The sequence below is a fragment of the Sylvia atricapilla genome, chromosome 6 (assembly GCF_009819655.1).
Source record: "Sylvia atricapilla isolate bSylAtr1 chromosome 6, bSylAtr1.pri, whole genome shotgun sequence".
NCBI classification, from domain to species: Eukaryota; Metazoa; Chordata; class Aves; order Passeriformes; family Sylviidae; genus Sylvia; species Sylvia atricapilla.
The window spans coordinates 28,636,361-28,663,548 of NC_089145.1; the positions used below are offsets into that span (position 1 = coordinate 28,636,361).

The 27,188-nt window shown below is 46.3% G+C and overlaps 1 protein-coding gene across 1 annotated transcript in view; it reads left to right on the forward strand.

Annotated features, from left to right (window-relative positions):
* The first annotated feature begins 4,753 nt into the window (after positions 1-4,753).
* SLC8A3 (solute carrier family 8 member A3) overlaps positions 4,754-27,188 on the forward strand; it is a 111,414-nt gene continuing 88,979 nt past the window's right edge. Inside the window, exons 1-2 of the mRNA XM_066321332.1 lie at positions 4,754-5,290; positions 24,907-26,718. Of these exons, the coding sequence (XP_066177429.1) occupies positions 24,953-26,718 (1,766 nt within the window). The 5' untranslated portion in view covers positions 4,754-5,290; positions 24,907-24,952. The remainder of the gene's footprint in view (positions 5,291-24,906; positions 26,719-27,188) is intronic.

Below are 27,188 nucleotides of genomic sequence, written 5' to 3' on the forward strand. Positions count from 1 at the left end.
CATCAGAAGTTTCCAAGGGTTTGACTTGCCCTGAACTTCCAGTGACTGGCTGCTGTACTTAGTAAGGTTTTTTTTTTTTTTTTTTTTTTTTTTGAGGGTTTCTGCATGGTGTTTGAATGCTACCTAGAGTTTCTTTAGGTCTGTGTTCCCTTGCACAGAAAACCTGGCAAGCCCAGGCCAGGACATGTCAGTCACCTGTGTGTTGGCTTGTCTCTACATTACTCTGCAATCATTTGTGAAGATGACCACACAAAGAATTGCCCTTCCTTATAAACCAGACCTAAGGAAGGTGGCCCCTGGCCCCAAATGTCACCTCTTGGCAAGCTCTGCAATGAGACTAGAGGATCTTCTTGCAACCTAGCAACCTGCTAGGACCTATGGAGGAATCATCCCCTGGTTATGGGGAAGTCCCATGAAGAGTGCATGAACTGTCCCAGGTGTCCCATGACTTGTTTGATAAGAATTTGCACACTGTTGTGTGTGTAAGCCCCAGACTGGCATTCAGAGCTCTAGCCATGTTTGCAAAACAGGCTTTCATGGGAGGAAAAAATAAAGAACAGAATTTTACATTTGAACTCGGCTCATTTGCTCTGTAATCATGGATAGGCTTGAAACTTCCTTCTACATTGTGGCTCCTTTCCTCTTTTGCCTAGAAAGTAATTTTTTCTCAGACTTAAAACTTCATTTCAGGGTTCTGCAAATGCATCGTACTAATAAAATGTCGCGTTATCTGATCCCTTCTGACACAAACGTGAGCAGGCACCTGATGAAAGCTGATGAGGGAGGAAAAGCAAATATATGGAAAAATAGCCTAAAACGTAACACAGGATCGCCAAGATCAGATCTTGAATGAGAGAAGGGGGCTGTGCCAGGCCCTTTCATACAAACTTGAGGTCAGAAGCAGTCAGTCTGCTTGTATTCAAGGAAAAAGGGCTGATATGGTGTTTATTTCTTTCTTATATCTAGTCTAAATTTAATTCTTGATCATTAGGCCAAGGGTCAAAAGATTGCAGGAGGACAGCAATAGTGGGAGCAATTCCTAAAGTCTTGCTCAGCTAGAAATTTTTCAAGGAGGAACCAAACCTACAGCTCATCATGTCTGCCATAATAAAACAATAATATGGCCCTATCCACCTGGAATTTTGGGTGGTAACTATGTGAAATTTTTATCTGTATGTGTGAAGTGCATAGCTGATGCATGAAGAGGAAAGAAGAGTTCCTTTCAGACTCAGCTAACACATTCCGAGTTTCCTCTGGAACTTGTAGGACACTGACAGGTTTTTATGTCAATAGATGCTGTTGGCCTGGCAGAGCAAGTCAATGCCTGTTATGCACATTGTCTTTAACAACAGCACTGCTGTTGAGTACATTCTGCTGTCAGCATCTTTATTACCAGTATGGTTGCCAGCAGAAGGCTGAAGTAATGGGATGTTGAATCTATGGATTAAGTTAAAAAAAATCTTCTCTAGTTATAGGCGGACAAAGAAAGGAAGAGCAAAGCCTCCATTTCTTGCTCTGCTTCAAATCTCAAAGCTTGGAGACAGGTTTGAGACAAGTATCAAGGTCCTGATTTTTCATGGGAGAAGTCCCCACACTTTTATGAAGAACTTCTTTACTGTGCAGGTGACTGATCACTGGATCAGTTGCCCAGAGAGTTTGTGGAGATATCCAAAAGCCATCTGTACTCAATCCTGAGTAATGTGCTCTAGGGGACCTGTGTGAGCAGGGAGGTTGAACCAGATGACCTGCAGTGGCCTATTCTAACCCTACCTATTTTGCGTTCTTTTAATATACCACTGTTTAGTAGAATTGCATTGCTTTTGGGTTAGAATCATACAATAGTTTAAGTTGGAAGGGGTCTTTTAAAGGTCGTCTAGTTCCAGCCCTCTGCAATGAGCAAGGGCATCTTGAACTAGATCAGGTTGCTCAGAGCTCCATCCAACCTGACCTTTAATGTTTTCGGGGATGGTATGCCTACCATCTCTCTGGGCAACCTGGGCCAGTATTTCACCCCCTTCTTTGTAAAAAACTTCTTTCTTGTATCTTATCTAAATCTGCCCTCTGTCAGTTTAAAACCATTAGCTCTGGTCCTTAGGTGAGGTAACACTTGGAACATCAAGCAATCTTGGTAGTCACTAAAAACTACTCCATGCTTGTTTAGTGAGATTGTGCTAAACAGCCCAGGAATTTGAACACCCTGTATTTTAATTGTTAAACCTAATATAAACAAGAGGTGGTTGATTTTTTGTGAACTTTGGGGGCCTTTTAAAAATTTTAAATAGTATTTTTATATAAACAGTTTGGTTGCTTTCATCTCAGGTTAGTACTTTGCAAGCATACATTTCAGACTAAGGAGATAAAAAAAATTCATATACTCCCTCTTGTGATGAAAAATTTCTACCTGAGCTGACTAACGTAAGATCAGGCCCATATGGAAGGGAATGAAAGAGGGAAATGCCTGGGAGTGTTTCTTAAATGTATTAGGCATGATTTTATGTACTGGGATGAGGTGAAATGAAACATCTGTGTACCATAAAGAGCTCTGTCTGTCTTTACTTATTGTCAACTGTAAATTTGTGTATTGCCTCCAGGGCTTGCTCCTGCTGACGAGCATTTTGTTCTGCAGTTCCTCAGCTCCAGACCCACTCTTGCTGAGCCTTAAACACAAGTAGTTGTTTGGAACTGCCTGATGATGAGCTGTGGGTTGGGAGAGTTTCCCCGTGCCAACTTGGGTGGTTTCCTTTGCTTGGTGGAGGTGACTGGAGAGCTGCTACCCTTGGGGGCTGTCCTCCCTGGCAGGGGTGTGAGGTTTGGAGGTCGCTACCTGGAGATCCGGTGACACTGGCCAGTGCCAGAGTCCCTGCATCCATACAGTCTTGGGTTTCAGCCACTGGTGCTGTGCTGTTGATTTTGTGTTCATGTCAATAAGGGTTCTTCTGCAGCTTGGGTGAGACTGCTGGGTACTTAAATGCCATGGGCCACACATACACATGTGCCTGTGTTTCCCCAAGCACTGGGAAGCCCCTCCCTGACATCACACAGGAGCATCATTCAGGGTTGCAGCCCTGTGCAGGGCTGGCCAGCACCCTGAGGTAAGGCACTTCTGTGTATGTTGGATCTTGCCATGTCTCCTGGCTCGTGTGCATCCTGTACCATGTTCCTACCTGGTAAGCTGCTTTGCTGGGTTATTTGAGGACACCAGGAGTGGCAGGTGGCATTTGAGGAGATAAAAGGCTGAGTGTGGGACCCACAAGGTGTTCTGCCACCATCTTTTGTACTGCGATCTTGTACTTACTTGCAGCAACTCTGTCCCCTTGTGGCCTCCTCCTGCTGTCCGTCCATCCTGGACTTCCCATGCCTGGCTCTCAATAATAACAGCGACCAGAATGGATAATTGCTCTTCCAGGTCTCTGGGTTTCTTCTGTGGGGCCTGGGACTGCTCTTATTATGAAGCCATAACTAGAATGTACCAGCTGACTTTCAGGGCCTTAGTGGTCTGTGCTGTCCTGCAGGGGACCACAGCCCATTTGTAGACTTTCTTACCCACTTCTGGCAGCATGAAGCCCGTGGCAGCCCTCTGACATGTCACCTTTCCAGTAACTGTTCTGCTCTTTCCTCATCCATCTTTGTATGTCTGCTGCCTGTGCCTGGCTGAGGTAAAAGTTCTTGCCCAGAGCAGGACTCAGGCTCAGGTTTCTAGTGGCAGTTTATTCAGCTGCTTTTGACAGGGATGGTTTGCACTTGCACATGTGCTTGGGTCTCACCAGAAAGCTTTTGGGCCTTCATCACCCTAGGGGGTATGGGAAGTCACTGGGGATGAACAGGCTGGGGACGGCTTCTCTCTGCAGGATGAAACAGACCATTCTTTGGCAGGATAGCCTGGTGTCAGGGATTGTAGCCCTGTAGTACCTGGGCTTTAAAGAAGTGAGAAGCCATGCCAGAAGGTAGATCTCCTGGAGGCACATGTCTGCCCATAGCTGCTGGGGCAAAAACAAAGAGATCCTAAGGGGAGACAAACGTGTGGAAATACCATGATGTGTCTTGTGTGAGGCATGAATGTACTGCTTTCTACCATGGTCCTGGAAACCAGCCCCCAGCAGTCTGCTGCCAAAGTCAAATAGCAACTTTGGAGGCCGTGTATATTTTTAACCTTAAAACGACTTGCTGTCTCACAACTTGTTATTTGACTTTGGTTAAAAAAAATTACTGGGTGGTTTCTGCAAGCACAAACTAAAGCATGCAGCTTCAAATGGATACCAGGACTAATTCTGGCTGTGTAATTATATTGCCAGTATTTAATCTCTCAGAAGTGTTTGGCAGATGCTTTAAATTTCAGATATGCAATCAATACCTTTTTCTCTGAGGCTCAGCCACCGTGTTCTTCCCCTCCCTTGCTTGAAATACACAAAGTGAAGTCAATATACTTGGATGGTACAGGAGTGATCCCCGCTCAGTGAGTGTATATCTCTATCTGTATATACCGAAGGAGACCTCGTAGAGGTGTATGTGCGCGTTACATGCAAGACGTGCTCTGCCTTTATTTATTTTGGAAAGGGTTTGCCTTGGTTTCACCGTGCTTCGCTTTAAACGATCCGAAAATCCCCCCCTGGATTCAGAGGAATAAATATGCATGGCTTGTAATTCTGTTGCAGCGCTCGCTCCCAGCTGATAGGTGACGTGGAGTTTGGAGGCTCGCAGATTGGCTTTTTGATTTGGCTTCTTGCTGCAGTTGTGCAAACCTCTCTGGCTCCCAGAAATCAGGCTCAGCGCTTTGCCGTGCACCGTAATGCTAGGAAACCTGCACCGAGCCCCGATGCTGTGAGCGCGGGAGCGGGGGAAGCCCAGCAGATTCAGTGGCAATCTGGGGTACAATCCATTTTCTCTTCCCCTCTCCCTCGACCCCCATTCATCTCCGTCCTCCTCGCCCTCCTCCTTTTTTTGCCAGATCTCCCTTCCCTCCCCAAACTCCACCGCACGGAGCTGAAGATCAAGGCTGGTGGATTTATCAACATTTTACCTCCACCCCCACCCCCTTTTCCAGATGCACCTCCCCGCTCTCCCTGACAGCTGCAAAAGGGAGCACAGGTTTTGTAGCGAGAGAGGCAACTTGGACTGACATGCAAAGGCGAACCCCCCCGTACCCGCACACACCGTCGGTGAATCACCGGGAGATGCGATGAGCTCCCTTTAGGAACCGGAAGGATTTGTGTTGGGGAGCCAGTGGAGCCCCCCCTCCCCATCCCCCCAGCCCGACCCTCCAAAAAAAAAGTCAGGAAAGCCGCCAGAAAGGGTAAGTAAGGGGGTGCCAACCCCCGCTCCGTGGGAGACGCGAGGCTGGCGGGCAGGTGTCCTGCTGCCAATCGGGGCTCCATGCCTTGCACGCGAATGGCCGTGGAGCGGGGGGTGCTGGGGGCTGGGGGGACGCGAGCTCTTTGCAGGCTCATCTCTCGGGATAGCGGGGGGAATTGGCATTGCCCAGGCGCTGGGAGCTCGCTTCGTTCCCGCTGTCTTCCCGGCGCCGCGGCGGCTCCGTGCCCGTTTGTGTGTATGTGTGTGAGGGGGGTGCGTGTGTGTGTGTGCGCTGCGGAGGGAGGGCTCTGCCTACGGCGCGGAGCGGGCGCTGCGGGGTGGATGCGCGCCGGGGAGGGGGCGCCGGGCCGGGCGCTGCGGGGCCGGGGCCTGCCGGAGCGGCAGGAGCTGCCCGGTCCCGCGGCACGGCGCGCGGCCGCCCCGGGATCCCTCCCGCCGCCGGGCGGGGGTGCCCCGGTTCGGCGGCGCGGCGCGGCCCGCAGGGATGCCGGGGAGCCCGGGGGGGTGGCTCTGCCCAGGGCTGCCAGGCGGGGGAAGCGGCTCTCATGCAGTGCTATAAATTTCCTTTTTTAAAATCCATCCCCTCCCCCCGCCCCCCTTAAATTTCCTTTTTATTTTTAATTTTTATTTTTTTTCCCCTTCCGCCGGGAGAGGCCGGGCCGGGCCATCCCCGGCCGTGGGGCTGGGGCGCCGGGGCCGCCGTCCTGGGCAGCTGTCGCGCTCCGTCCGCCGGGGCCGGCTTGTTTACCCCGGGTGTCAAATATAGCCGCTGCGCCAGGCGCTGCCCTAAATAGGGCACGGGGCCCCCGGCAGGCCCGCAGCCCCCCATGGCAGGGAGACAGGAACACTACACACACACATGCACACGCATGAGAGCTGACCTAAATGTGGGCTGGTTTTATACTCTACCTCTCTCCCAGCCTTGCTTCAGGGCTTTATGTTTTTTCACCTGTGTCTAAAGTATCGATCACCCTGGGTGAGAGATGAAACCATTGCAGCTGGTTTGGGGTTTTTTTGGCTGTTATTCTAGCACGTGAGTCCGTGGCCATTTCCCCCTCTGCCCCTTCCAATGGAGCTGTAGTTTAAGGGTTGAGTTCCTGACTTCTTGGCTTGTTCCTTGGCTTGTTCTGGGGATTTCACCCTAAAAATCTGTTTCAGATTTAGGGAGAAATGCTGGAGGGACAGTCAGGGTGAGAAGGGGTGCCTTACACATACATACCTACCTCCCCTCTCTTCATGCTTATGTTTATTCCTTTAATTCCATAGATCTCTTTATAAAGCAAGAGGGTGATTTTGTTCAGCTGTTTTTTTATTTTTATTTTTGGAGATGACAGGGCTGAAAGACTTAGGTAGCAGGCAGTAGCACCTTCCCATTCAGTAGCACTCATCCCGTGCTCCCTGGGAGACTGGTGGGAAGCCCAGGACAGCAGAGCTGGCTTTGAGGGGTACAAGACACAGAGGCCTTAAAGATGCTCTGTAGATTCAATGCAGTGGGGAGAGGCATCACTCTCCCCACGGCACAAACATTTCTAGGGAGTCCCTAATGCTGCTCCATCCACTTGTGTTGGAAGCATTTGTTTACCCTGATCATGGTTTAGCTGAGAAAGTCAAGTTTGGTGCTCACGTTCGTGCTTCTGTGTTCAACTGGAACGAGACTTGCTTCCTAAACAGAAGTAGAGATGTTGGAAAAAGGCATTTCCAGCTACTGCTGAGGGCTGGCTGGAGAGGAGCAGGAGCAGCCCAGGAGTCCTCAGTTCTGCTATGAGTGTGCAACATTAGGCAAATTGACTACCCCGTGTTGTAAACAGAAGGGTGTAGTATCAACTGGTGTGGAGAAGGAGAGGACTGATGGGTACAGAGAGCCTTAGGCAGAAGTGCAGTACAACAGTCTGGTTTCTTTTCCTTAAAGCCAAATCTGAGTCCTGCTCTAATAAGTGGGTCGTGTAAGCATTGGTCAAATGCCCAAGGTAGGACAGACTGTGGTAATCCCACTGCTGAAGTCTTAAGTGAGGGCAGTGGATGTGCAAGTAGGCTTCTGGTCTTTTGCATACCTTCAGTGTGCTGCTAGGCACATTTCAGGCCCCGGGTCTCATCTGTATCATTAATGGTATTTTTCTTCCTGGCTGGGAATTTGGTAAGGATACGGTTACAATAACTAGTGGGTTACAGGGCGTGAGAGGGAAGGCAGATATACAGCCATCCTAACACCCCTCTGCACTGCACTTGTTTTTGCAGAGATCCTGCTCTTGCTCTGCAAAGCTGCCACCTGACAGGAGGGCACCTGGGATGGTAGATGCCCTCATCAGGTGTGATAGTCCTTTCCATTGCCCTGGGCAGTGTGGGAAGCAGTCTTCAACACCAGCACCCTGTACAGGAGAGCACATGTGGAGCAGTGCCAAGCACAGCCTGTGTCGTGCACTGTTCTGTGCGCCATAAGCTCTTGTAGGGCCAGTGTAGGGCAGGAGCTGCCCTGTCTGATCCAGTCAGACTGAAGCACACTGTTGGGAGTCATGGGTACCTGTTCTGTGTGGCAATCCTAGGATACTCAAGGCACTGCTGCTCAGCTTGGCTGGCTTGGAGGAAAGAAAGAGGTACTGACAGGTGAATCCACTCTTCCTGCTTCCGCTGCTTTCCTCTGGAACTGGTGGGTTTGAAGTCAGAGGAGACTGGTCCGAGCTTGGCGATGGTGTGGTGTTGCAGGTTGGACAGGTAGAGAGATTACTAAGGGCCTAGGCTGACCTGCTGCTGTGTTGTGCCTGATCCCTTTTTTTCAAAGGGTCTTTCCTGTGAGAGGCATCCTCTATCCTCAAAGCAGGGCAAGGCCACGACAGCGTGTGTCAGCATTTTTATTAGAAACCAAGTGAAGATGTATTCCCTTCGCCAATATTTTCAAGTGAAGCACCATACAGATAAATGGTCTGTCTGTCAGGGTTTTGTTTGCTTGTTTTAAACAAACAGCATCAGTCTCCTCCCCTAAGCTTCCCCAATGACCAAGTGGCATTGACAAATAGTTCCTTGTTCTTTGTTGCTGTCATGTTTCAGATGCCTTTCATGTGCTTCACAGTTAAAAAGATGGCTTTGATTGCTGGCCAATTTTTTTTATAAACCAGGCAGTAATATCTAATTCTATATTTAAAAAAAAAAGTGTAGGAAATTAAATTACAATGACAGAAACATCTTCTTAATATGGAAAAAAAGTCTCTGAAGCCAGGAAATTGATAGTTGTGATGCTCTACCACCACCCACTGTGTTGAGGTATTGTGGCACAGATTAATGCTATTGTTGATTTACTGTTTAGATAATGGTAACTCCTAAAGGCATCAGCCTGGTTGGGGGCCCATGTTTCCAAGCACCATACAGATGTTTAGTAAATTACAGTCTTTGTCCTGAAGAGTTTCATGCATTGAGAGATACAGGAGATAAGCTGTTCTTGGGGAACCTTTGAAACACCTTGTGTTGCTGAGCTCATGGTCCTGAATCCAATGATTTTGCTTGCATGGGGTTTGGGGCTAAAGAGGATCTCCAGGTCATGTCTCTGCTTACCTGCAAAATGAGATCCAGGAACCACCTCAAGTCTCCTGCAGCTTCAGTGGGCTTCTGGGCTGCTTGAGGACTAACATGGTGTAGACTGTAGCTGGCTTCTCTTATTCCCCTCTGCCTTAATGCTTTAACCTGCAAGCTGGGGTTGAGGGCCATCACGGATGTGAGCACATGAATTTCAGCACGATGGTCTCCCAACCTCCCCATGAGGCACTTCTGTCACAGGGTTTTGCAGGAATAACAAAGCATGAGGTGGCAGGGATGTGTCATGCCATTCTGAAGTTTGCGCCACCACCCCATCTTGACAGTGTCACAGTGAGACCCAGGTGCCATTGTTCCTGCAGTACAGCATCATAAAGTAATTAGTTCAGCCCATAAGACACATTTATAAATAGGTGATGATCATGCCCCCATGCTCCTTCAACTCTCAATTTTCTGGTAATTCTGTCTTTAAATCTGCTTGCTGGAGCCTTTGATCACACAGCTGAGCTGTCATTGATGTCTCTGACAGTTGACATCATGGGAGAGAAGGGAGCTTAGGGCTCTTAACATTTCTTTTATGATAGCTTGTTTTCTAACGAAACACTCCAATGAGGATTTTCCATCATAATAAAACAGGGAGCTCTTCCAGAGCACTCAGATTTAGGGAGAAGCTTCTGTTACCATTCACTAGCAGATTATTTCAAGGCTACAAAAAGGAGCTTGCTCTGTTTGCTGCCTTCCTGTTCTCTGCTGTCTTTTTACCTAAGCCTCCTAACTCAGGACAGCAGCAGAGACAGCCAGGTCAAGAGCAATCAGAAATACTAAATATCCTATGCTGCTGGGCATGTTTTGCAACCAGTGAGGTGCCAAAGAGTTTTAGGAACTATAGACAGACGAGACTGCATTGCCATTGCTTTCGTCTCCCCTCTCCTAGGCTGGTACTTGGAGGCTGTCTCAAAGCAAACAGCAGCATCACAGAATACAGTTTTAATCAAAAGAAGTGTAGTGATGCAGGGATGTACCTGCGAGGGGGCACTTAGATCTGACTGCCGAGGTTGTGTTGAAGGTGACATATCCAGGAGTGAACGTGGGACTCCAGTGCTGACAACACAAGGTGCCCTGCCAGTGTGTTCATATGTTGCATGCTGGTGAAAGCTGCTTTCCATCCCCAGAGTAGGGGCAGAAGCAGGGAGGGTTAGAGCATGTCTGCACCTTGCTCTGCAGTCAGACTGCAGCTCACTCTGGATGTGTCCTAGCTCCCCTCCATGTGAGTAGTGCTAGGAGAGAGTCTGTGACCAGAGTCCAGGCAGGCTGTGAAATCCACCAGTGCCCCAGAGCCACAGCTCCCCATGCACAAATTAGCGAAGGCAGCACTGCCTCTGCCATGCACAAGTGAGGGTATTTGGAATAATGCTCTCTGTGAAGAACCTGTCCTTTTGCTCTCCATACTGTCAGAAAAATTAGTCTGGGGTAATTAAAATGTGGATGTCTTGGTTTACCAACTTGAGGGAGGCCTTCCTTGTTGGGAAGCAGTATCTTAATATTGAGCTTCAAGTTTACCTTAATAAGCACCTTTATCCTCTTCTCTGGTTTTGGTTGGGATTATGCAGTGACTCTTGAACATATGTTAGTTGGGAAAAATGGAGACAGAGATGAGTCTCTGCCATTGCATTGCAGGAGAAGGCTGTTCCATGGTCCAGGAGGTGTTACAGGATTCACTGCTGCAAGAGGCAAACCTGCCTCTGCCCATACAGCTAATGCACTTGCCACACTTGTCATCTGGACCTTGTTTTCTGCAGATTTCCCACCCTGGCTGCTTGTTTCTGCTCCTCTCCCACCCCTGCAGGATACTGGCACAGCGGCACATGTGCCCAGGTGGTGGGTTCTGCTTGCTTTTCTGCCAGACAGATTCCTCCTGGTCCTTATTCATGCCCTAGCCATGCAAACAGTTATGCCAATAAAAAGGGCTAGAGCAGAGTGGTAACAAATGACCAGAGGTGGAAAATGTTCAGGTTGGCTTAAGAAGCCCTGCTTCCACCTGTGAAGCTTCTGCCTGAATTGCCTGCAGCAGTTAAGGCTTGGAGTTGGTTCAGCCTTGAAGTCTGTGCTTGATGAAATGGATAGTACTGAATGCAAATTAGTTGCAAAGAATCTAAGAGTGATGGGGTCTGCAAAGCACTTCTTAAGCTATTAAGTGGCACAAAAAGCAGGAAAAAAAGACAAAATAATTTTTAATATAAAATCGTCCCAAGAACATGTACAGGGGTTGATCCTGATTAAAAAAAAGCACCCAGAGAGTCTAGGCCAAGCTATTTCTCAGATGCAACATGCCAAATGGACTCAGGTTTTTCAAGAAGAGAATAAAATGAGAACTTCCCCTCTGCTCTCGATTCTTTCAAGTCCCTTGAAAGCTTCACACTAGCGCTCAGCACTTCATCAACAGCAATCTCTCCATGTTGAAGCCTACAGACTGCACTCCCTGGCAGTGCAAGTGGGAACAGTGCCAACTGTTTTATTAGGTTGCACCCACGAAACCCCCTAGCAAGGGAGGACGTGCCTCCTTGTCCTCATGGGACCGGGGCAGGCTCAGTTTGTGCTGCTGCTGTGCGCTTGCCATGGGCGCTGAACTTGGCCAGTGTGAGTCCTGGGGAGGCTGCTGGCCTCGGTGCTAACCGGGGCCCCCGTGAGGACCCAGGGACCAGAGTGAGGTGGAGCTCTCAGTGTTGTCGTCTTCGAGGTGTGAGGCAAGGTGGGTCTCTCTGTACTTTTTCTTTGTGAAGGATTCTGATGAGGGGTAATGACTTCCTGCTGCTTTTGTTTTGGCAGCCCCTAGACAGGAATGAGCTGTTCAAAGCATTCGTCATAAGAAGCAAGCAGAGGGAATGCTGCTGGAGTTCATCGCGGTGGGGTGTTCTCCTGTATGAGCATTTTGGAGATGGGTGGACTAGACGTTGGCCTCACATAAATTACCACACACTCTGACTCTTTAAGCCTCATTTTTTCTTTTCCTTTTAACCTTCCAGAGGAGTTTCAGGTTCACTTCTTCTAGTAAATGTTTCCTCTTCTCTTAACTTAAATAATCCATCTCCCCAAAGCTGACCTGACAGATGTTTCCCCTGCAGTGACCCTGCACACACAGCACACTTCATGAAACCCTGGCTTCCATGGGGAAATGCAGCACCAGCAGTGACCCTGCTGGTGTCCCAGCTAAAAATAAAGCCTGTCCCTCCTGGCAGTGTTGGGGTTTGCTTTTAAGTAGGTAGGCAGTTTTACCCATTGGCTGCAATGTGCTCTTGTGCCAGGCAGAAGGCACAGCTTAACCTTCAGAGCATGATGGAGCTGCCTCCCCTCTGGGGAATCACACTAGGAGACTGAAGGTGAGAAGATGCTCCACTGCACTTGGTGCACCTACGTCACTCCCAAAAATCTGCTGGCTTGCCTGCTGCCTGTCTAGATCCATCTCTTTGCTCTTTGTGCATCCTAGTGAGTCACAAACGCCCCTCCTTTCCCCAGCTGTGGCCTTTTCCTGCCTCTGCTTTTTCCTTCTTAAATATATAGTTTTTCTTTATGATTCTCAGTAACTGTCCCAATTCCTGACTTTCCTCAAAAACTCCATGCCTTCTAGCTTCCCAGGGTTCTAATAGCATCGAGCTTTTTTTGGCTTGGTTGACCACCTCTATCCCTCAGACCAAAGCTAATTTCCCAGCAAAGGCTGAGGGAGGGGACTTCGGAGTTATGTTGGGTTGTGCAGTATTCCAGAAACTTCATCCACTTACTGTGGAAAAGAGAACATGAAGAGGTGGTCTGGTCATAATTTGCAAGTATTTGTATGGGAGCCAACAGCTACTAGGTATGGTGGGCTTGGTGCAATCAACCCAGATGAAGGGGCAATTGTCTTGGTAGCTGGGTTTGAGAAAGACCACAAGGATGCTGGGGGAGGAGGGGTCCGGGGGATAATCCAGGACCATTTCTATGTCTGCAGAGTGGAGGGTTGTTTTGGTACAGGTCTCAGATTCACTGAGTACCCATTTTGTTCATTTTTCTACTCCTTGACTCCCACTGCAAAATGGATTAATTTCAAGGCTTTGTTTGTCTTGAAAAGTGAACGTCATTTTGCCAAAGATCTTTTGTGCTTGTTCTTTTACCTGCTTGTATCATTGACCTGAATGCAACACTAATGGTGGCTCTGCCTGGAATAACAGACTTCCTACCCCATTGCTCCTCACTTGTTGTTGGGGGACTGTTGCTTCTGTTTTGGCAAAGCTTCTATTTTGGCAAACCTGTCACAACTTGACTTGTGACAGATTTCCCAGATGACAGGAGCTGCTGTCATCAGCAATGACAGTAAGAGCTGGGTTCAGGACACCACCATAGAAGTATGGCTGGGCAGGAGAGGCTTTCTGGGCTGAGGCAGGAGGGATAGGGACTGAGTGTTGAGTAAGGGTGTGAAAACAGGCTGTTTATTCTGCCTCAGCTGTTGCTCAAGTCAGTCTTTCACTGAATCTTGCAGCAAGAGTGGGACCCTGCAATTTTATTGCTGTAGCAGGGTCTTAGGAGAGATTTGCACTTGAAAGCAAGTTAAATGCATCTCAGTTTTAATCTTCTCTTTGCAGAAAAGGATGAAAAAATAATTTCTGCTGTCCCCAAAGGGGACTCAAACTGCTGAGTAGAACTGAGGGAGATATGGGACTACTAGGATCCATAATGGAAGCTGTGCCTCTCAGTGGCAGGAGAGAAGCTGTCCTCTCTTTTTGCCCTAGTGGCTTAAATAGATTATACAGTGAGTGCTGCATGGAATGAGTACGTTACCAAGCACACACATTAAACCAGTGACTCTTGTAGTTTGACTTCCAGGATGAGGCACTTCTCGCGCTGATACAAGGCGACACTGGGCTCATGGTAGAGGGGAGGGACTCCAAGGCTTGTGTGCTGCAGTCTGGGATTGTGGGGAGAAGGAGAATTTTCTCCTTCTCTTGTCTGGTTTCAGCATTTGGCTGAAGTGGTCATCTCCCATGACTCAGCTGCTGCTCCTGTTGGCAGGACTAGTTGTAGCAGATTTGAGGCCAGCATGGAATATTGGGAGGAGGGAGGAACCAGGGTAGGATGGACAGGAATATACTTGTATGGAGGAAGTAGGAAGATGTACCCCAGCTGCTGTGTGTGATGTGGGTTGTGAAGAAGAAATAGATGAAGTTTTCCTTTTGGAGGTTTCTGTTGTATGAAATGTTGCCAAAGTTCCTCAGGCATCTCTTTCAATAGAGTAAGCTGGCTCTGCTGACTTGGACTCACTGGCCCTATGCTGATTTACACCAGAGAAAATCTGGTCCTAAGTCATCTGTCTCTCTTCTCTCTTGCCAGCCCTCCTCTGATGGTATGCAGATTGACTAGGCTGGAAGGATAGTTCTGATTTTTAAGATGATTTTGTGTAAAAACAGGCCTTTGGAGGGGAGGAAGCTGGTGAAATAAGTGCTCTGAATACCAGGAGAATACTGTTTCTTCACTTTGGAGATAAACAGCAGTTTGATTATTATACATGTTGCTAGAAAGTTCTTCTGATGCACGATGTCCTGCATCCGGTTTTCAAATGTTCTGGACTGGTATCTAAGTTAAGACTTGCTGACTGCTGGGAATTGGGAGAGTGTTGTTGCAGGTGTGTTTGAAATGATAGGGGAGAAGTCTCCTCCTTTTCAACAAAGTGCTTTCTTGTATGCACTGCTCCCAAGCTGGCAAACGCATATAAGTAATCTTGATTTTTTTTGAATCTTCTTAATGGACCAAGTAATGTACTTTCCTGGATTAGCCCTATGACATCTGGGTATGGAAACTGCCTGGTTCTCTTGGTAGGAATCAAGAAATAAACTCATGTCTTTCTTTGGAGAAAACAGCAGTAGCCTCTTATGGTCATCTGTTTGATTTTCTGCAGGAATTTTGAACCATGTTTAGGTGTCCAGTGGAAAATCTGTGATTTCAGTGGGTTCCAGATGTCCAAGTGGGTTAAAAGGAGTTGCTCCATTAAGCTTCTAACCGCCCTTTGAAATATGGTCCTTTGCAACTCCTTTGGGGGAATATCTGAGGCACATTGAGACTATGGATGAGGCAGAGGAGGAAGTAAATGAGGCTGTAATGGTGAGAAAGAAGATGTGGATATTGAGAGTGTCTAGCTCCAGACAATATTTCAGATTACCTGCCCTTGGCAGGACAGAGTGGGGCAGCCAGCCAGCGAGGGCAGACCTGCAGTTGGAACACAAACTGAAAGGAAAAAGGTGAATCAACCTGTCTGGTAATTCTGTAGTGAAGAACAAATTTCTGCCTGTCTTTGCCATAGAGATCAGAGTGGCATATGGCTTTATACAGCCCACAGGGAAAGCCGTCAGAGGGTGGGGAGAGAAGAAATGGAGATGGGGCAGCAGATAGCCTGGAGACTGCTGCCACTTACTGTAATTGCCGTAACGGCTCAGCTTCCACTGTTTGTTGTCCATGTCATCTCTGCAATTACCATATGGTAAATATGACTCGAGTCTCTGGCAAATAACAGAGCTAATATTAAAAGCGAATCTGTAAACAGCTAGAGCATAAATGAACAAAGAGCAATAAACAGCCTGGACTTATGAAGAATGAATTAATCATGGTGGATGCAAGGGCTTATTTTTTAAAGCAGTTGCAGAATTAGCAGCTGAAAAAACACCAAAGGATTAAGATATCTAAATTGTCAATAAGAGCGACTTGGGGATATATTACAGTAAAGGGCGCTGTGTGGAATCTTATTTGATAACTGTATTCAAATTGGGTGAATTTACAGGTTTTGGCACCTTCCAAGTGAAGTGGGAGGTATTTTGAGGATAACCCATAGCTCAGTGCATTTTTCATGCCTCCTGCTGTGCTCAGATCTGCAGAAGCAGTGGGCGTGTTACAGTGTATTTCCCTCATCTCAGCTGGAGACCTTGACTTTTTGGTTGAAACTCTGGAAATCTCTGCTTTCATTCCACACATGGCAGTCAGCACTGTGCTCCTTGTGCCAGCCCCACTGTGCTGAGGGCACACAGCAAACAGGTGGAGAGACCTTAAAAAGTGAGCAACACAATGAGTTTCTGTATATCAATCTTGATTTAACCTTTGTAACAGTCCAGTATCTCATGAAAACCTGCTGTACAGCGGAGCTGAGAGGCAAGTTTTCACTGCCCAGGCACGGCTTTCCTGCACCAAAGAGGGCAGATTGGTTGCTGGTTTTGGTGGGAGCAGGCACTGAGCTATGGCTCTCCTAGATACCCATCTACTTCTGATTGACTCAAAGATGGAGAATCAAGAAGAGATGAAGATAAATGATTAAAGGGCAGCCTGGGCTAATTTATAAAGATTAAAATAAATTTGTGTGCTTTGGCCAAAGAAAAGCTGTGGAGGAGAACAGCTATTTACAAGAATCTGAAGCATGTAAATCTCAGACAGGGAGGAGAATGGTTGAGAGTGCTCCAAGGACATGATAATGAGAACTAGCAGCATAAATTTTCTTAATTTCATCCTAAATATAAGGAAGACGGCTAAAGCCTCCAAGATAAATTACATCATGGCGGAGTCTCTATGGGAAGTTGTGGAAATGCCATCACTTGGATAATTTAAAACTCAGCTGGACAAAGTACTAGGAAATAATGATCCCAAGGGGAACAATGCAGTGGAAGTCCCTGCGGCATGGACCATGCAACTCTTCTGTCTCTGGTCTAGCTAAATCTGTAATAAGTGAAATCTGTGCTAATTAGGCTGAGGGTTTTTCCCATCCAATAAGACAAACAACAACTAGTTGTTCTTGCTGCAGTAGTAAAGATGCTTTCTGAAGTGTAACCACCTTCTCCTCTGCCCTCCTGGTTTTCTGCCCAGTCACCCACTTCCCCATTTGCTGCTTCTGCCTCCATTCACTTTTAAAATATTTTTTTTCTTACTGAGCCAGGAATGGGCACTTCTGAACAGACTTGTGTAGGGCTCATAATTTCTCTTGTGTGTGATGTGGCATTTTTGGTAAAAACTTTTTTGCTACATATAGACAAAAAAGTCATAAATTTCATTTTTATTTTTTCCTTGAAGGAGAACTAAAGAAATAAAGAAGCTGTTCCAGAGGATGGGAACAGTGTGTGCTCCAGCTCCTGGAATTAGCACTCAGCGTGGCTTGCTGGTGGCTGTCCCAAGAGCCCATGAGCCAGGCAGGGCAGGGCTCCCTGCCTGCCTACTTGTTGTACCAAATCTAGCACACCATATGGTTTGTTTTGTTTGCCTCAAATAGGTGTTTTCTGTCAGAAAGCTTTTGTTTTTCTTAACTAGGTCTGGATCTAAAGGTGAGATATGACGACAACACCTCTTCTCTCCTTATGTACCATTTAGTCCGCCTCTGTGTGCAAATAACTACGGGCTCTGTGGCACAAATGCACTGTCGACAGCAAATCCTAGAGTCTTTAATTGTAACAGTTGCAGATCTGCCACCAGAATGCTAAAGAAATGTCAGAGTTGCCACTGTCATCTGTAGGATGCTGTGAGTCACTAGGTGATATGTTGCACTCTGATGGTGGCACCTGAACCAGCAGTATAATATGTCTATGAAGCAGGAGCAGTAAATAACACACCCTGTGTGCTGCCACAGGCAGTACAAAAAATGTCTTTCCCTGACAAGAGGTTTTCCTCACACTGCTGAAATGTTTTTCCCCTTCCCCTACTGCTCCCCAAATGGTCTTCACTACTCTTTATAAAGCAGCAAGACAGTGTGATGAAAACCAGTGCCTTGAAGGCTGCAGCAAAGAGCCAGTGCCTGGTGCAACCCCCTGTGTTTTCAGGTGATCCATGTGATCTCCTTAAGCTACAGTCCATGGAAGAGGCAGGGGGACTACAGAGTGGGTGACCAAGTAACTCCACTTACTTATTTCCCTTAGCCTCCTAAACCTAAAAGAGAAGATTTTCAGTGTCTTCACTGGGCCTTTCACATTATGAGAATAAGAGTCTGGAGAATGTGGCTGAACCTGTCCTCTCAGTTTGTGGCCATGCCTACTGGGAAGAATGGGATGTTCACCTGCACTGGGATACAGGCACTTAAAGGCTTTAACTGTGTTTAGAAACTTCTCTAAATGCATTGAAAAGACTGATCCTTGAAGATCTGCCTCTAAATGTGCAATGGAGGCTTCCCAGGGACTTCTAAAAGGTCACAACACTGACTTCTTGCCAAATGCACACTAGGTTGTCACCGAGGCACTGCAGTGAGCTTCAGGTGCAGTTTGTACACAGGTTGAGTTTACTCTGGGTCTGTGTGCACTAAAACTGGGATGTGGTGGTCACAAGCAGGCCTGGACCTCAGAGCTGTGCTTCTTACTCTCTTACTGCGTGGGTGATTGAGTATGGGCACAGGTTGACCAGAGAGATTGTGTTTGAATATCCTCAAATATATTTTTAAATATGTTTTGAATATATTCAAAAGCCAGCTGGATGTGGTCCTGGGCAACTGGCTCTAGGTGGCCCTACTTAAGCTACAGGGTTGAACTAGATGGCCTCCAGAAATCTCTGCTACCTCCTGCGTGAACTACCTGCGTCAAAGTCCTGGAAAAACAATAGTGAGACTGTGTAATATTCGTGAAAAGAAAAGACCCTCATCTATATCTGAGGAGATAATTCTGCCTTTTAAGTGGGAGGGTGCCCACTGCTAATCTGTATGTCGGCCTAAATTCTAGCTTTTTGGTTTTTGAACGTAAAAGGGCTATGGTTCTGGGGGAAAACGAATAACTCTTGCTGTCTCTCAGGCTGAGCGATCTCAGACACGGGTGTGTATGGGGAGCAGAAGAGCAAACACCGTGGCTCTGAAGGAGGCTGTGCTACCCTACACCATAAATAAGGATGACTCTTAAAGTGTGGCTGTGGCTGTCCACTGGAGGTTTTCTGCAGTGTCTGCCACCTCCAATACATAGCTGTGTACAGAGCATTAACTGCAGCTCTGCTATCCGTATATCCCTCTATCCTATGCAGATGTTTTTCAGGTCAGGTGTGAACAAGGAAATAAAACGCCTGGCCGGTCAAGTGCAGTCAGTGGGGTGTTGGAAGGGGACAATTAAGTACAGGCATCTTTATGGGTTAGCTATTTATGCCCCTGCTTTTCCAGGAGCATCATGGATACTAAAATACAGAAAAAACATCATGGACTGGTTCCCCAGGGCGAGTTGAGTGTTTGGAGGTTGCTCCTAGCTGTACACAGACTCTGCTTGGGGCCAGTGCCTGGGGTCACCAAATGTAACTGGATCTCGTCACTGCAGCATTTCTACAAGGAATTAGTAGACTTGAGTTGTTATGTCAATTAACACTCATTTACCATGCTAGAATGGTGGCTACTGCTCAAATTAGTTGAGACACCAGCTTGTAAATATTAAAGGCTTGCTAAGAGAGCTGGTAGCTTTTTTTATGGTAGCTTTTTGCACCATCTCGAGCAAAAAGAAAGGCTGCTTTCAACACACACCAAGGGGATTAATCCATCGGCAGCTAATTCTGGGCTTTGGCATGTTTACTGTGAAGTGCAAAAGCAACAAGCACCTACAGCTTTCTGCCATAACTTTTCCATCGAGCCAACCTGTGGGGATCTGTCGTGGCCTAGACATGAGTTGTGGTACTGTTTCCATCATAAAACCTAGCTGCTGCGGTAGTACTGAGGTAAACTACCTATTTGCTGTGTCATAACCTGTGTAAAGTCAGCTTGGGCTTCTTGGTTGTGCTTGTTTCAGATAGGCAGGCATGTGCCATCAGTCTGACAGTTTAAGGCCTGGTCTGTGTTGGAAATTTGTAGTTGTCAGACTAAATGAATCTGATTACACTGCTGTGGCTTTTGGCTTGCAGGTAAATCTTAACTTGCATTCTGGATACTACCCTCATAGTGATGAGCAAAGGGCTCAATAGTGTTTCAGTGGAGACAATTGAAAAATAGGCTTTGTTTTGTATTAAATATTTTGCTCTGCTTTTATTTTGGGGGAGGGAGGACTGTAGGCATTAGGTATAATACCTCCTCTGCGAAAACTCAGTTATTTGTGTTCTTTGGCAGAAAGGCTATAATTTCAATTTTTGCTCATGGTTATAAAAAACTCTGTATGTTCAATCAAAAAGCTTTTATGTGCTTTGGAACTGAGGAATGTGAAGTCATGTTATTAAGCTGAGCCTTATTTCTGTCTCCCCCGGCTTCGGAGGGGGGCTGTGAGATGATGCTGATAGCAGTGCTGTATCTGCTCTGTGCTGGGACAGATGCTTCCCAAGTGCATCTTAAGCCGTCTCTGCCTGGCCCCAGTGCATCACCCACGCCTGAGTGGGGCTCACCCTGAGCTGAGATCTAATCAGCTGCCTTTCCTGGCTAGTCTCGAGTCGGGGAGAGAGGATGTATGGCCACAGATGTACTCCCATGTCTCGTTTATTTGGGAGATGGGAGGAAGAGGGGAAGGAGAGGGAGGTGCCAGAAAACCTAATCTTATTTGCAGTTCAAATACAAAGGCTTTTGTGATGGTTTAAGAGGCATTTTGCCTAAATAAGAAATTAATAGGGACTTAGGGGGTTGCCTTTGGTTATGTATTTAATGAGCAGTGATGTTACGAACTTGGCATGTAGATGTTACATGTTATCAGCCATCACTATGTTATGTTGCCTCTTGATTTAATTTCTTGTAAATACTTCCTTTTGAAAATATCCTTAGCTTTAGAGTCATGTGAGAAGTTGTATACAAAAAATTATATTGTAAGGGACCAGTATAGCCTTGCCAGCTTTATACCAAATACAAATACACAGTAGACAAACCATCAGTCTTCTGAAACTCAGCTATTATAAAATATCATAGAATTGTCTTAGAGAACCATAAAGTGGTTTGGGTTGGAAGGGACTTTAACTGTGACAAGCATGGTCCATACTACCCTCTGGACTGTCTTCAGAAGTATTTCAAGACTCATCTTTTTATTTATGGGTCCTATTTATGCATTTGTAGAAGATGTGGCCATTGTCAACTCTTGTAGAAGGAGCTCCTTCTGCTAAAATACCTATTATGTGTCTTCCCAGAGCCTTACTGTTGAATGCTTGCTCATCCTGGTGTTGTGATGCTCACAGCGCTTGGTCTGTCTTTTGCGTTGACTGATTGCTTTGAACTTACCCTACCAGACAGGGGACACTTTCTGGTCCCCTCAGTGCCAATGCCCTTATTTGCATGTATTCAATTTGGAAGCAGAGACTTGTGAGAAAAAACGATGTCTGATAGCAAAGAGGTAGTGGATAATTATGATCACCCAGTACCAACTAACTTTCTGCTGTTGCTGCGGCCTCCTGCTGTTGGCGTCTCGTAGAGCCAGGGCGGTGATAGTGCTGGAATGACACCTCTCTGTACCAGATGGATGTGTTTTGTCACACTGGTGTCAGAGGGGTGACACCATGACGCCTCCTGACTGCCTGGGAGTGACTCAGGGTTGTGCTGCAATCCCACCTGGAGGCCTGGTGCTCAGGGCGGGTCTCATGGTGAAGGTTGGCTCCTGTCAAAGTCAGCTCTGCTGAGATCAATGTCACTGCTGCAGTCTGGGCAGGATTGGTTTTTTTCCCCTCCACTGGTTTTTGGAATGAGTTTAGTAGCTATATCTGAGGGAGAACTTGCACCTTGTGTAAGTAACCTTGTTGACCTGAAGCTAGAGAGTGAGTTTTAACTCTTCTGTCCTCTGTCACCTGAGTGTCAAACTGTTACCTCAATATTTTCTTAAGATCAGTTTTAAAATTTAATGCTTACATTCTCTTCTAAAGCATTTTTGCAGCAGTTCTCAATAGGGGGGTGACCATAAGAATGATTCACTGTATTTTTCAGAATGGTTAGGTTACTGTTTTTCATGTTAATGAACATATATTAAGATCTTATTAGACAGCATGGCTGTGAGCAAAGTTCCTGTTGATCCCACTGGGAAGTTTTATCTGTGACAAAGAATTGCAAGATCAGGTTATTATTGTTTCATTTTAGAAAAATAATTGTGACCTCCACTTGATGTCAAAGCAAATGAAAATCAGTGAAGAAAAATGTTCCAAATTTCTGAGATTTTATTCTGCAACACATAGCCTGAGTTTGGAGATCCTAACGCATAAACAAAGGCTACCCTGGTAGACATTGAGATAACATACTATTAGTTTGATAAATAATAGTAAATTCACCCTCTGCTTAAAATCAAATTAAAAATTTAAGCAGAAATGGCAAGGTCCTGGAGTGTGTTGAGGAATGCCTAGCAATAGAAATCATCATGGCATTACAAAAGGTAGACAGTGTTAATTACAGAAGTTTTGTCCCACAGAGAAGGAGGTTGGTGGTAGCAGTGATGTATTTCAGAGGGCATTTAGTCACTATTCCTAGGCAAGGCTCTGAATATAAGTGATACTTAGACTCCTAAATAATTTTTGAAACCAAATTTAGGTGCTTGAGTCATGTATAGGTTTTTGAAATTATTCCTGTCTTTCTGTCAGCCATTTCTACATGGCTGATCTTGGAAGACACAACACCTACTGGATGTTGTACTGTTAAGTAGGAGCTGGGAGCTGAAAGTGTCAAGAGGTTGGTGGATACCTGCCAGCAGCTGCAGTATGGAAAAGGATGATCTGATGTGCCTGGGGTATTTCTGAGCTGCTGTGCTCATGCAGCTGGTCTCTGTGTGCACCTTGTGTCAGAGGCACCTGGAATGTGTCATTTTGCTGTCGAGTGCACACATCTACCTTGCAGTTCAGAGATCTTGGGCTTGTGGCTCATAGTCACCCTGCACATGTTCACTGGCTCTTTCTCAGGGGTTTCCCAACACCCTACAGCCAGAAATCTAGGCAAACAAATACTGTGCAGAGAGGGAAGGAGGACAAAATGAGAGCATCAAACTGAATCTGAGTTGTATTTGCCGGGCAGTTCAGCCCTCCCTGTGACCCTGAGCTGTCCAGGCAGTGGGGTGTTTTAGCGAGATTTCAAGGCTGGGGCTGAGGCTGTCTGACTGTCCTCGCTGGGACTGAGGTTCCTCTCATCCCTGGGAGCTTGATCAGGCACCAAGGCTGGGGGAGACAGGGGAATAGATAAGTAGAGATTGGAGTGGGAAGGTATGTAGGTGAACATGGGGGAATCTCAGTCTTCTGAATTAGTCCACACAGCGTGAAGAACAGTATTGTTTTTTAATATCAAGGGTGTCAGATATGGATTTGTGATCCTGATACTGCATAATCAATTCTCTCCCCTCTGCTGTGCTTTGTCAGGAACAGTTTTGTTCATTTGCAGTCTGTGTTCACGCTTTCCTTCCTGTTTTGCTGTCTTTATAGATTTTTATCTGAAAGTTGAAAATGTTTTCTGTTGATATTGGGAAGATTGCACCCGCTTTTGGAAATAGGCAAGCGACACAACATGATGATAAAATAGCCATTTGAGATGCATTTATTACTGCTGATAACACAATAATGTTGTCTGGAATATTTACAGTTCAGAGAGGGGGGTGGATCTCTTCAAGTGTTCAGGAGCCAGTTCATCTCTGAACTGCTGTCATCTGAAGTTCAGGCATTTTACTCTGAACTGCTTGACTGGGCACTCCATTGAGACAGCAGAGAGAAGTGTGAAGGGACATAATCCCATCTGGAGATGTAGGTCTTAAATACATCTTTTGTGTCAGCACGGGGTGGGACAGGGAGGATCGTTCCCTGGAAATGAGTGTCTGTTTCCTCTGACTGCAAAGAGAGCCTGAGAGACTTGTTTGACTTGCTGCCCAAGATTTGGGTAGTTACAGTAGGGGAAATGAATCCCAGGCCTGCTCATTTGGCAGTACAAACCTCAATGAAAGTTAGTGGGAGTTAAGGCTTTTGAACCTTCCAAGTGCTGTAGATAATGCCACTATTAAGTTTGATGTTTCCTGTGAGATACTTGCCTGTGTCTGGACTCACAAATGTGATTTGTCAGTTAAGCCTGAGATCAAATTCTTCCAGAGGCCTGTTGTGAAGGAAGGAGAATAGTGTGATCCATGATAATGTGAAGGGTTCAGAATCCAATTTTAAGTGGTGCAAGCCCTACAGCAATGTCGTCTGTAAGTAATAGAAGGTATTATTGGGCAGTGATGCCAAATCTCTATGCTACATTGGTCAGCTCCATTGTTTTTGTATGGTATTTTAGGTTAGAAATTACTTTCATGTTAGAAGAGATTTGAAAATACATCAGTTTTTTACGGATGCAAAGGGACTGTTGGTGGGCACATGCGTTTTGCTCTGTCTTCTGAGTTTTATGAATACAGCCTTTCCTATAGGTGGCATTTTTGTAGGTTTCTGTGACCATTTAAAAGCACGATTATTGATGTAAAATGTGACTGTCCAGATGGCAAAGGAGAGGCTAGAGATAAATGGCCTTTGGCACTTCGCTGAGCACGAGTCTTCTGCCCTATTTCTGAGTTGATATCTTGGCCTTCTAACATGGACACCCCATGCATCAAAATCTTGGGGGAGCCCTAGGATCCTTCTGAAGACTCTGCACCCTATTAGGAGGGGCTCTTTGTGGGGATGATTTGGCCTCTAAGGTACTCCTTGATTTATAACTGAATTACATACATCCTACAAATGGATGTTATTTGGAGATTGCTCACTGGCCTTAAATGATACTTTTTGTGTTGCTAGAGACTGCTTAACTTGTTTTATTCCCTGGGTTCTGAGGTGGGGGGTCCTTAGGTTTGACAGCTTGTACTGAGTTGAAGTGCTGTGTGCTGGGGATCACCATGGCATCACTAGGTGAGTGGCAGCTGAGCACTCAGTTCTGTTGCACATGCCATAGTTCAGATAGTTCAGGAATGAGCTATTTTATATATATATATATATATACACACACACTTTCCCTCTGAATTACTTTTCTAGCAATTCATCTTCATCTGCAGGGCATGTAAATGCTGCAGTTTGTTAGAGTCCCTGCTAAATACCTTCTTCAAAGTGGCAGAGAGACAGCCCATACATCTGTACCAGTACTCTTCAGTGGTGAGACACTGAAGTGCATTTAGGTAAATGTTGCATCTTCCTTCTCTCTCATGCTTCCCTCCCCCCTCTCTGTTTTGTTTGTTTCAGGTTCTTGGCCTTTTTGGATCCACACAGTGGAAGCTGCATCTTGTGTATGGCGTGGTTAAGCTTGCAGCCTGTCACCTCGGCCTTCCTCCATTTTGGGCTGGTTACTTTTGTGCTGTTTTTGCATGGTTTGCAGGTGAATGCTGGCCTGACGGGAGACTCAACCAGTACAGTACAAAACAGCTCGTGTTCAGGATCTTTTGACTGCAAGGAGGGTGTTATTCTACCAATATGGTACCCAGAAAACCCATCTCTTGGGGACAAAATTGCCCGTGTTATCGTATACTTTGTAGCGCTGATCTACATGTTCCTTGGAGTCTCCATCATTGCAGATCGTTTCATGGCATCTATAGAGGTCATTACATCACAGGAGAAAGAAATAACAATTAAGAAACCCAATGGAGAGACCACAACAACCACCATTCGAATTTGGAATGAAACTGTTTCCAACTTGACCCTCATGGCTCTGGGCTCCTCTGCTCCTGAGATCCTCTTGTCTCTGATAGAAGTATGTGGGCATGGATTCATGGCTGGAGACCTGGGGCCATCTACAATTGTTGGCAGCGCTGCTTTCAATATGTTTATTATCATTGCCATCTGTGTCTATGTGATCCCTGATGGGGAAACCAGGAAGATAAAACACCTGAGGGTTTTCTTTGTCACGGCTGCATGGAGCATCTTTGCATACATCTGGTTGTACATGATCCTTGCTGTCTTCTCTCCAGGTGTGGTTCAGGTTTGGGAAGGCCTGCTCACGCTTTTCTTCTTTCCACTTTGTGTTGTTCTGGCTTGGATAGCGGACAGACGTCTGCTTTTCTATAAGTATATGCACAAAAAGTACCGTACTGATAAGCACAGGGGCATTATCATTGAATCAGAAGGTGATCACCCTAAGGGAATTGAGATGGATGGCAAGATGATGAACTCTCACTTCCTAGATGGGAACTTAGTGACTGTGGAGGGGAAGGAGGTAGATGAATCTCGCAAAGAGATGATCCGGATCCTAAAGGACCTGAAGCAAAAGCACCCAGAAAAGGACTTGGACCAGCTGGTGGAGATGGCCAACTACTACGCCTTGTCTCATCAGCAGAAGAGCAGAGCCTTTTATCGCATTCAAGCAACCAGAATGATGACGGGAGCTGGCAATATTCTGAAAAAGCACGCAGCTGAGCAAGCCAAGAGAACAACTAGCTTGCATGAAGTACGGCCAGAGGAACCTGAAGAATTCATCTCCAAAATTTATTTTGACCCATGCTCCTACCAGTGTCTTGAGAACTGTGGCGCCGTTCTCCTGACGGTGGTGCGGAAAGGAGGGGACATGTCCAAGACCATCTATGTGGACTATAAGACAGAGGATGGCTCTGCCAATGCTGGTGCTGACTATGAGTTCACAGAGGGGACTGTTGTCTTGAAATCTGGGGAGACCCAGAAGGAATTCTCGGTGGGAATTATTGATGATGACATATTTGAGGAAGATGAGCATTTCTTTGTGCGGCTCAGTAACCTCCGTGTGGTGGAGAGTGAGGAACCTCCAGAGCTCAATAATTCCCCATACCCAAAGGCCATATTGGCTTCTCCTTGTGTGGCCACAGTGACTATCCTGGATGATGACCATGCTGGCATCTTCACATTTGAGTGTGACATTATACATGTCAGTGAGAGCATTGGTGTGATGGAGGTCAAAGTCCTAAGGACATCAGGTGCACGGGGTACAGTCATAGTGCCATTTAGGACAGTAGAAGGGACAGCGAAAGGAGGTGGAGAAGACTTTGAAGACACTTACGGGGAGCTGGAGTTCAAGAATGATGAAACTGTGTAAGTACCCCATTTATTTCTGTTCTCTGGTCTAGTTATGGTATATAACCCCATGTTTTGAGTCCATTACAGGTGAATGCTGACAAGGGACAGGCTCCTTTCTTCAGCTTTCCATCAGTTTCCCTACTTACCTCTTTCAGGCAAGAGCCGACAGCAGGATTTAAGAGCTCAAAGCTCTTGTCCCTTCCCTCTTGGGAATGACAAATTGAGGCTTAAAAATACTGGGGGCCAGGGGATAGGAAGAAAATATATCATTCTCTGAGGTCCTGTACTAAAGCTAAGGGTTAATGGAGAGTTAAGGTAGAGAGAGAAGGAAAAAGATGAGGTTTTACTTGGCTGGGCAATACAGGAAAGCCTCTTTTTGAATACCAAACATAGGGAACACAGGGCTTTGTTGCAATCCCTAGATTAAAGGTTCATGACAATTATTCCCAGGCATGCAAGAGCTGCTCAGTAGTCCTGGGGTTTTA